This window comes from Zea mays, chromosome 3 (assembly GCF_902167145.1).
Source record: "Zea mays cultivar B73 chromosome 3, Zm-B73-REFERENCE-NAM-5.0, whole genome shotgun sequence".
In the NCBI taxonomy this organism is placed as follows: domain Eukaryota; kingdom Viridiplantae; phylum Streptophyta; class Magnoliopsida; order Poales; family Poaceae; genus Zea; species Zea mays.
Window position 1 is genome coordinate 177,809,418 of NC_050098.1, and position 11,519 is coordinate 177,820,936.

Sequence of the window (11,519 nt, forward strand, 5' to 3'; positions counted from 1 at the left end):
CTTTTATTATGCTCATCGCTTGAGCATTGCGGTGCACTTCTTGCATCATTTCCGGAGTCATCTCTTCTCCTTGGGCGGGCTTATGCATACCTATATTGACAATCTCTCAATGACTAGGATGTACACCGATTAAATGTGACTTCATCTTATCGGCCCACTCATCATAGTTCAACTCACTAAGAGTTCGTAACTTTCCAAGTGGGGCAGAAGAGAAGTTGGGAATAAAATTTCTAGAATAATCAAATTGAACTCTATTGAACTCGTTACCTTTACTTTTGGTGGATGATCCTTCGGTGGTGATACTTACCTTGCTCATCACCCTTGACACCAAAAGTTCTACCAAATCATCATTGTATTCGATTTTTCCCTTTCCTTTGTCTTCTTCGGCCTTTCTTCTTGATTCTTCTTCTTCGGCCCTTTTCTTAGCATCTTCCTCTTTCATTTTGAGGAACATCTTCTCGGCAATCTTCATGGCGAGGTCAAGGACCTTGGGGTCTATTTCCTCACCGGAAGATGTGACGGGGATTTCCTCGAAGAGAGGATCCACATGGTCCCTTTGAGTAGACATGATCGTTTCCTCACGCGGTTAAGCGTAAAACGAGGTACGAAGTTCTGATACCAATTGAAAGTAGCCTAGAGGGGGGGGGGTGAATAGGCTACACCTGAAAATTTTCACTAAAAACTTCGAGATAATGTTAAATTCAAGTTGCACTGGTGTAAACTGGTTCAGCTGATCTTGTTTACAGCTGAACAAGTTTGAACCTGCTCAACTTAGATTAGATAAATAGTTAAACAAGTGTGACAAAGTAATGAGAGATTTTGCTTAAGACTTGCCCTAGAGAAAATCCACTCGAATAGGTGACAAATCGGTGTGAATTGGTTTCACACGATTTGCACACAATATAATCGAGTATGAACTAACCAACAATTTAAAGCACTTATCAAGAACACACAAGAACACACGATTTAACCCGAGGTTCGCAACCACCACAAAGGTGTCCTACTCCTCGTTGAGGAGCCCACAAAGGGCCGGGTCTTTTCCAACCCTAATCCTCCACAAGCCTACCACCAAGGTCAAGTCAATCTCTTCTCAAATTAGCTCAACGAGCGGGTGATACAAACTTCTTAGGGTCATCCACAATTTGGAGACTCCCAAGCAACCTCTATCCGTCAAGGAACGCAAGATTCCAAGAGTAACAAATCCGCACAAGATTCAAGTTTGCGATGAGCTCAAGAGATGAAGAGAATGGGAGAATCAAGATGAAATCAACAGCGAGTTAGATCGACTTCACCTCACACCAAGGGTCCTTCAAACAATTGAAGGAGATGCGATTTCGGGTGTGAGAGGTGAATTGAATGCTCTTGTTTGAAGGTTGGTCGGCCAAGAATTCATGGAGAGGGTAGAAGTGAATGAAGAGATAGAGTGTGAGGGGTATATAAAGGATCCCCCAAAAGCTGGCAGCTGTTGGGAAAAGTTGACTGAAAACCGGTTGAACCAGTTTCCACCAGGGGGTTTTCGGTTCACTGAGGGACTCAGCCGTAGACTCGACCGGCCCCAAATCCGGTTGAGCCGGGCCAAAATCCGGTTGAACCGGTTTTCAAAAAATCCGCACACAACTTTTTCTGACAGGATTGACTAGCAGACTGGCAGGTCAGAAAGTGACAGAGGGAACAGTGCAAAAACCGGTTGAGCCGGTTTTAAGTCCGGTTGAACCAATTTTTGAAGCTGTTGAACAGATTTTGAGAAAAACTGGGGAGAACCAAGGGGAAATCTTAGTGGGGAGTGAAAGTGGTTTTTTCAAGAGCATTCATGATCTAGTAAAATATTTTCTTAGAGGATTTGAAAAGGTTTGGACTGAGCTCATCGCATTACTTACTTAACTATTGCGGATCCCTCTTAATTGAACGACGATTTCTATGACTCAAGAATTGTAAAATGCAAACTGTCGTTGTTCCCAAGCACTTGGAGCACGCTATATGATGTAGAATTTTAATCCGCTGTGCTTTTACATTTGCATACATATATGATATGTGTTTCTTCTATCTGTAGAATAACTGTATACATGCTAGGAGCAAACTTGTTAGAATCTCTGTTTGTTTTGTCATTTAATCACCAAAACCCTTAGTTAGGGTTGATTGCACTTACACATGCGCTCTCTGTTTTCGCTTGTGTGCGTGTTGTTGCTATGTTGTGCTCTTGTGTGCGTTTCTACTCCCATCCTTAGTACGTTTTGATTGTAAACATTTGTGTAAGGCGTGAGAGACTATACTTTATGGAGATTCCTCACAACGGAGTTTTGATATAAGGAAGACATCTGTGGCACTTAAGTTTGATCTTTGGAGCACTTGAGAGGGGTTGAGTGCAACCCTTGACCAAAGGAGGTCACCACAATATGGAGTAGGCATTGGTCGAACCATGATAAAAATCGTTGTGTCACTTGTCCATTTACTTATTGCGATTACTGTCTTCTTGAGTTCTCTACTCTCTTACAACATTGCTCCTAAGTTTAATACTCATCTTAAAGGAGCAATCAAGAGAAGAGTTGTCTCTCTATCTCTATTATTATCCTAACTTGGTTTTAGTTCTCACTAACATTTATTATAAACTAAGTCCATGTTGTTTAGAGTTAATTTCGCAGGATCACCTATTCACCCCCTCTAGGTGCTCTTAATTGGTATCGGAGTCATTCTCTTCATCAAGGGATCAACCGCCCGAAGAGATGGATCATAAGGGCTAGGGGATTTTGATCGATGATAAGGAGAAGGAAACTATCAACAACAATGAGCCAAAGGGAGATAAACCCATCGACTCAGGCTCAAACAACAAGAAGAATGACGTGAAGAAGAGGCGCATCAAGAAGATAGTCTACTACGACAGCGACACCTCCTCATCTTCATCGAATGACGACCACGACGACTCTTCTTCAAAGAAAAAGATGGTTAACCAAAACTATCCTTTTGATTATTCTCGTATTTCGTACAACTCTAATGTTCATTTATTATATATTCCTCTTGGTACGCCCCTTCACTTTGGTGCGGAAGATTATTCTTTTTGGAGTCATAAAATGCGTAGTCATTTATTTTCTCTTCATCCTAGCATTTCGAAAGTAGTAGAAAATGGAATGCATTTTGATGGCAATGATAATGCAATATTTATCAATGAGCAAATCCATAAAAATGTCTAGGCTGCTACTGTTCTTTTAGCATCTCTATGTAGGGATGAATATAACAAGGTTAGTGGTTTGGACAATGCCAAGCAAATATGGGATACCCTCAAAATCTCTCATAAGGGAAATGATGCAGCAATGATCACCAAGATGGAGTTGGTGGAAGGCGAGCTGGGGAGTCTCGCCATGAAGAGGGGTGAGGAGCCAACTGAAACGTACAACAGGCTCAAGACCCTGGTGAACAAAATCTGAAGCTATGGAAGCACAAGATGGATGGATCATGACGTCGTGCGTCTCATGTTAAGGTCATTTACTATTATTGATCCTCATCTTGTTAATCTTATTCGTGAAACCCCGGTTATACCAAAATGCCACCCAAAGAAATTCTTGGTAAGTTTGTAAGATGGTAAAAGAAGCAAGGTACGTCGTCGCATCACCAACGAACCTCTTCCTCATTACGAGCCGCAACCCGTTGCACTCAAAGCAACAACCAACAAGGAGGCTCTACCAAACAAGGTGGTGCAAGTTGAGGCAGCTAGACTTAATGAGGAGGAAATGACACTTGTGATTAAGCGCTTCAAGACCGCATTGAAGGGACGCACATACTACCCCAATAAGAACAAATCAAGGAGAAATCATTAATGCTTCAAGTGCGGTAAGTCTGGTCATTTTATTGCTCAATGTCCCGATAATGAGAATGACTAGGATCAAGAAAAGAAAGGGAAGAAGGAGAATAAGAAGTTCTATAGAAAGACGAAGGGCGAGGCACACATTGCAAGGAATGGGACTCTGAATGCTCTTCATCCGACTCCAACAAGGAAGGACTTGTTGCCTCTGCCTTCGACAAGTCTTCCCTCTTCCCCAACGAGCATCACACTTGCCTCATGGAAAAGAGAAGAAGGTACGTACACGTGATACTCCTAAGTATACCTCTTCTAGTGACGAGGAATGTGACTATGATGTAGACTATAGCAATATTTTTAAGGGCTTGGATATATCTAAGGTAGATAAAATTAATGAATTAATTGATGCTCTCAATGAAAAATATAGATTGCTAGAAAAGCAAGAGGATTTGTTTCATGAGGAACATGATAAAGTAGTAGAAATAGAAAAAATGTCTTTCTTTATAAATTAAGAAAAATGAAATGCTTGCATTTGAATTGTCTTCTTGTCATTCCTCTATTACTAGCCTTAAGAGTTTTAAATGATGATTTAAATGCTAAAATAGAGAAATTAAATGTTTCTAGTACATCCATGGAGTATGTTTCAATTTGTGCTAAATGTAAAGATCATAATTTTAATGCTTGTAGTAATCATGCATCTACTATTGCAAAGTTGGACGATGAAATTGTTAGATTAAATATTCAACTTAAAACTTGCAAAAATGAGGTAGAGAAAGTTAAATTTGCTAGGGATGCCTTCACCATTGGTTTACATCCCTTCATTAAGGATGGACTTGGTTTCCAAAAGGGAACCAAGAACACTAATAGCCAAAAGGCCCTCAACTTCACAAAGGAGAACATGAAGACATTTATGGCTAGTAGCTTGCATTCTTTTCATGAAAAGAAGAACCACGCTTATTTGTATTCTCATGTTAAGAATGTTCCTCATAATGCTCATCATGATACTTGTAATGATAGTTTTACCTTTCCAAAGCGTCAATGATGGCATCTTTACTCCTCACACTATGTTTGCTTCATCTAGTGATTCTAATAGGAGTAGAGCTAAGACATTTATGGCTAGTAGCTTGCATTCTTTCCATGAAAAGAAGAACCACGCTTATTTGTATTCTCTTGTTAAGAATGTTCCTCATAATGCTCATCATGATACTTGTAATGATAGTTTTACCTTTCCAAAGCGTCATGAAGGCATCTTTACTCCTCACACTATGTTTGCTTCATCTAGTGATTCTAATAGGAGTAGAACTAGTCGTCGTACTTCTAATGTTGTTTCTCATGCGCATAAGGATGCGAGTGCATCTCATGGACCTTCTATTCAATTCCGTACTTTTGATGCATCCTATGTAATTCATTGTAAAAATGATAGAATTGTCGCTACAAATGTGGGACCAAAATGCAAGAAAGGTAAGACTTGCATTTGGGTTCCAAAATCTTATGTAACTAACCTGACAGGACCCAACACAAGTTAGGGACCTAAATCCCAAGCCTAAATACCTTGCAGATTTATGCATCCGAGGCTCAAGCTGGATCATTGATAGCGGATGCACAAACCGCATGACGGGGGAGAAGAACATGTTCACCTCCTACCTCAAGAATAAGGATTCCCATGACATGATCATCTTTGGAGATGCGAACCAAGGCGAGGTAAAAGGGATAGGTAAAATAGCAATTACTACCGAGCATTCCATTTCTAATGTCTTTTTAGTAGAATCGCTTGGATACAATATGCTTTCTGTTAGTTAGCTATGTCACATGGGATATAATTGTTTATTTACAAATGTTGATGTAACTATCTTTAGAAGAAGCGATGGTTAATTAGCATTTAAAAGTGTATCTGACGCCAAGCTTTATTTAGTAGATTTTACTAAAGAAAATATCGATCTAGATGCATGCTTACTTGCTAAGACTAACATGGGTTGGCTTTGGCATCAGCGTCTAGCACATGTTGGGATGAAGAACCTTCATAAGCTTCTAAAGAGAGTACATGTGTTAGGACTAACTAATGTCTGTTTTGAGAAAGACACACCTTGTGCAGCATGTCAAGCAGGGAAACATGTGGGAACAAGTCATCCAAGCAAGAACGTGATGACAATATCAAGACCATTGGAGCTTCTACATATGGATCTCTTCGGGCCCGTTGCTTATCTTAGCATCGGGGAAGTAAGTATGGTCTTATTATTGTTGATGACTATTCCCACTTCACTTGGATATTCTTTTTATAGGATAAATCTAAAACCCAAGAAACTCTCAAGCGCTTACTAAAATGAGCTCAAATTGAGTTTGAGCTAAAAGTATAAGGAGCGAGAATGGATCTGAGTTTAAGAATCTTCAAGTGGAGGAATATCTTGAGGATGAAGGCATCAAGCATGAGTTCTCCGCTCCCTACACTCCACAACAAAATGGTGTAGTGGAAAGGAAGAACATGACGCTCATTGATATGGCAATGACGATGCTGGAAGAATACAAGACACAGGAACAATTTTGGTCAGAAACCGTAAATACGGCTTGCCATGCCATAAACCGTCTATATCTTCATTGCCTCCTCAAGAAGACGGTATATGAGCTCCTAACCGGTAATAAACCAAATGTTTCTTATTTTCTTGTATTTGGGAGCAAATGCTATATCTTGGTCAAGAAAGGTAGATATTCCAAGTTTGCTCCCAAAGCCGTTGAAGGGTTTTTACTTGGTTATGATTCAAATACAAAGACATAGGGTCTTCAACAAATATTTGGGTTTAGTTGAAGTCACTAGTGACATTGTATATGATGAGACTAGTGGCTCTCCAAGAAAGCAAATCGATCTTGATGACATAGATGAAAATGAGGTTTGGACGGCCACAATAAGAACTATGGCGATAGGTGATGTGTGACCACATGAACAACAAGTGCAAGATCAACCTTCTTTCTCAACGATGCTGCAACCCCCAACTCAAGATGAGGAACAGGTACCTCAAGATGATAGCATGGATCAAGGGGGAGCACAAGAATAAGAAGGAAGGGAGGAGGAGGAAGTACCACATGCACATCCAACCCAAGTCCGCACCAACATTCAAAGGGATCATCCGGTGGATCAAACCCTTGGTGACATTAGCAAGGGAGTTACTACACGTTCACGTATTGCTAGTTTTTGTGAGCACTGCTCCTTTGTTTCTTCTATTGAGCCTTTCAGGGTAGAAGAAGCCTTGTAGGATTCGGACTGGGTGTTGACCATGCAAGAGGAGCTAAACAATTTCTAGAGAAACGAAGTATGGAGTTTGGTTCCACGTCCAAAACAAAATGTTGTGGGCACCAAGTGGGTGTTTCACAACAAACAAGACGAGACAGGGTGGTGACAAGAAACAAGGCGAGACTTGTGGCAAAATGTTATGCCCAAGTCATAGGTTTAGATTTTGAGGAGACTTTTGCTCCTGTAGCTAGGCTTAAGTCTCGAATATTATAAGCCTGCGCTGCTCACCACTCTTTTAAGCTCTATCAAATGGACGTGAAAAATACTTTCCTCAATGGGCCAATCAACGATGAGGTGTACGTGGAGCAACCCCCTGGCTTCGAGGATGACATGTATCTCGACCATGTGTACAAGCTCTCTAAGGAACTCTATGGACTTAAGCAAGCCCCAAGAACATGGTATGAATGCCTTAGAGATTTACTTATTTCTAATGCTTTCAAGGTCGAAAAAGTTGATCATATTCTTTTCACTAAGACTTGCGATGGTGATTTGTTTATATGCCAAATATATTGATGACATAATACTTGGTCGTACTAATCAAAAGTCATGCGAGGAGTTTAGCAGGGTGATGACACAGAAATTCCAATTGTCCATGATGGGAGAGTTGACTTACTTCCTCAGCTAGGTTTCAAGTGAAGCAACTCAAGGAAGGGACATTCCTCTCTCAAACGAAGTACATCCAATATATACTTAAGAAGTTAGGGATGAAGGACGCAAAGCCTGCTAAGACGCCAATGAGAACTGATGGACACTTGGACCTCAACGCAGGAGGTAAGTCCGTAGATCAAAAGGTATACCTGATATTATGCTTTATGTTTGCATATGTGCTAGATTTCAATCCGATCCCAAGGAATGTCACCTTGTGGCTGTGAAGTGTATTCTTCGATATTTAGTTCATACGCCTTACATTGGGCTCTGGTATCCTAAAGGGTCTACCTTTGACTTGATTGGATATTCAGACTCTGACTATGCCGGGTGCAAGGTTGATAGGAAAAGTACATCGAAGCTTGTCAGGTTCTGGGAAGGTCCCTGATGTCTTGGAGTTCAAAGAAACAAACCTTCGTTGCCCTATCCATCGTCGAGGTCGAGTTTGTTGCCGCAAGTCAGTGTTGCGCGCAATTACTTTGGATGAGGCAAACCCTCCGGTTCTTTGGCTACAATATGGGCAAAGTCCCAGTCCTATGTGATAATGAGAGTGCAATCCGCTTGGCGTATAATCCCGTTGGACACAGCCGTACTAAGCACATAAACATCCGCATCACTTTCTAAGAGATCACCAGCAAAGGGGAGATATCGATGTTTGTCACATTAGCATCGATCACCAGCTAGCCGATATATTCACCAAAGCTTTAGATGAGAAAAAGTTTTGTAAGTTGTGTAGTGAGCTAAGTGTCTTAGACTCACTGAGCCTGGATTGATCTATAGCATATATGTCTTTTATGTTTTGATCATATCATTTTAAGTTTAAATGTGTATATTAGTGTTCAAGTTGTAAAACATTATCCCTGGACCTCACACGTCTTTGTGTAAATGATGCATATGTTAAGGGGGAGGATATGCTACAACTTGACTCTTTGATACTAATGTGTTTGTTTAAGTGATTTTGGTGTAATCTCAAAGGTGAATGGAAAGGAAAACGGTAGACTTGAACAATGGCCATCAGAAACACACATACAGTGACTAGTTTCTCTGATGTAGCGTCGAACTTTGTTCTTTGGTTATAACATTATATACTATGTGTGGTTTGTCTCCAGGGCATTATTTTGACATTGAAATCGATGTGATGGTATTGTGTGCAGATACCAATATTTGAGAAGGGTTATGAGAAAGATCCAGCAGTTGTAGCGAGGGAGGCTATTCAGGAAGCAACCTGGAACAAGTCAGATGTTGTTCTGGTTGACATTGCTGGACGTATGCAGGTGGGCTAAGTGGTTCAGTTTGAACTTTGAAGCATCTAGTATCTTTCTGTCCTTGTACTGGAGGGTATAATTTTACTTTTAAGTTTACCTGAAGTCTTAGTCTAACTGAATCTGTCAGGACAACGAGCCACTCATGAGGGCACTTTCCAAGCTAATCAATCTCAATAGCCCAGACCTGGTTTTATTTGTTGGAGAAGCATTGGTTGGAAATGATGCTGTGGACCAGCTCACTAAATTTAACCAGGTATGCATTTGAATATTATCATTAGAATGATGCATATTCATTCTTAGACGTATATGGAATCTGGTTTGTGTTGTTACTAAGTGAGTTAAACTTGATTTGTCAAACAGAAATTAGCAGACCTATCTGCTGTTCCTACTGCTAGATTGATTGATGGTATCCTTCTCACCAAGTTTGACACCATCGACGACAAGGTCAGTCAGAACTTGTATGCTAGTTGGTTATATTAAGGGTTATTTCCTTCTTGTGTGTCATGGCATTCTGATACAAACAAGCTTAAAAATGGTGCAGGTTGGAGCAGCGCTTTCCATGGTTTACATATCTGGAGCTCCAGTCATGTTCGTTGGCTGTGGTCAGTCCTACACGGACCTGAAGAAGCTGAACGTGAAATCCATCGTGAAGACCCTCCTGAAGTGAAGTGAGTGAATTGTGTTGAGCTTTACTGCCCGAAGTCTGTTATCTTTGTATCCCCAGTGACCTTGTCATCCTTTTGTTGTTGGATGTCAAGCGCCTCGACGCCCAACGTCGCTGGACCGCGGCTACGCAGTTCGTAGTCGCGCTCCAGACCTTCACCGTGAGGGATTCCTCACCGGTGGCTTGAGAGAGGCAAGGGAGAAGAGCAGTTTTGGATAATTGATCTTGCTTGATTATTTCCCAGCCTATTACACGGCATATATATAGCCTCTGGTTCAACCAACCTTTCCTATGATTAAGGCATATGAAAAGGAAACTAATCTTAACCAATCTCTCCTATTATTAAGGCATATGAAAAGGAAACTAATCTTAACCAATCCCTCCTATTATTAAGGCATGCAAGAGGGAAACTAATCCTTATCTTTCTAAACTTAGCCACTGATTGTGGCGCCTGCCTTGGCTGCGCGATCCGCAGCCCTCCTGGCGTCACGACGGCGCCTGTAAGTGCGGTCGTACATGACATCTCTCCCCCCCCCCCTCGACGATCAACTCGTCCTCGAGCTGAAAATGGGGAAATTTGTCGCGGAAGTCGGCGACATCTTCCCATGTAGCATCAGTAGTGGTCTGCCCTTTCCAGCGGATGAGCACCTGCTGAAGACCCCTGGCCAACCTGTACCGAACAGCCTGCTCCGGTTCTGGGATCACCGCCCCATTGTGAGTGGGTGGAAGAGGAGGTGGTGTAGCTGGTGGGGCGCCGACGAACTTCTTGAGAAGGCCGACGTGGAAGACATCGTGCAACTTGGCACGCGGAGGTAGCGCTAGGCGAACTGCCACCGGATTGATGAGCTCTGTGACTTGATACGGCCCGACGAAGCGCGGCTTCAGATTGCCCTTGGGCGCGTGGGGAAGGGAGGAGGCTGCCCGATGACGCAGGCGCAACAGCACCCAGTCGCCCACGGTATAGGAGACTGGTCTGTGCAGGCGGTCGTAGAACTTCTTCTGGACGGCCTGGGCTTGTTCCAGACGATAGTGAACATCCGCTAGGAGCTCCTCGCGTTCAGCCATTGTCTTGGCCACCGCCGCCACCCGGGTATCGCCAGGCTCATAAGAACGGATGGAGGGAGGATCCCTGCCGTAAACCACCTTGAAAGGAGTGTCCCTGAGTGATGATTGGTACGCCGTGTTGTAGACGTACTCCGCCCACGGTAGCCAATGTAGCCACTGACGGGGCCGGTCCCCAGTGAAGCACCGGAGGTACATGACGATAACTTTGTTGGCCGCCTCCGTCTGGCCATCGGACTGCGGGTGGAAGGCGGACGTCATGTGCAGCTTGGTGCCTGTGAGGCGCATTAACTCCTTCCAGAACGCCGAGGTGAACACGGAGTCCCGATCCGACACCATGGACTGAGGAATCCCATGGAGGCGAACGATCTCGCCGAAGAATGCTTGGGCCACAGACTCAGCACTGTAGGGGTGAGCCAGAGGAAGAAAATGACAATATTTGCTGAACCTGTCGACCACGGTGAGGATCACTGATTTACCCCCAACGCGGGGCAGCGCCTCGATGAAATCCAAGCCGATGTCGGACCACACGGCCTGGGGAACGGGCAGGGGCAGCAGCAGGCCCGCCGGGTGTAGGTGCTCAGACTTGTTGCGCTGGCACGTAGCGCAGGCGCGGACGAAGTCTTGGACCACACGACGCATGGCGGGGAAGAAGAAATCGCGGCGGAGGCGATGGAGAGTGCGCTGCACCCCTTCATGACCGTCGTCGTGCGTAGCGGCCACCACTTCTAGCAGCAGCGGGGAGTCCGGCGGGATGTACAGCCGGTCTGCGTATGCCACCATGCCGTCGAGCAGCGACCATGGTGCGCC

The 11,519-nt window shown here is 43.4% G+C and overlaps 1 protein-coding gene across 1 annotated transcript; it reads left to right on the plus strand.

Annotated features, from left to right (window-relative positions):
• Positions 1 to 6,269: 6,269 nt before the first annotated feature.
• Positions 6,270 to 9,714, plus strand: LOC103652378 (signal recognition particle receptor subunit alpha homolog). The gene is made up of 5 exons (XM_008677978.4): positions 6,270 to 6,341; positions 8,873 to 8,992; positions 9,111 to 9,236; positions 9,344 to 9,427; positions 9,525 to 9,714. Exons 1-5 carry the CDS (start codon positions 6,270 to 6,272, stop codon positions 9,648 to 9,650), a joined length of 528 nt encoding a protein of 175 aa, XP_008676200.1. The 3' UTR covers positions 9,651 to 9,714.
• The last annotated feature ends 1,805 nt before the right edge of the window (positions 9,715 to 11,519 follow it).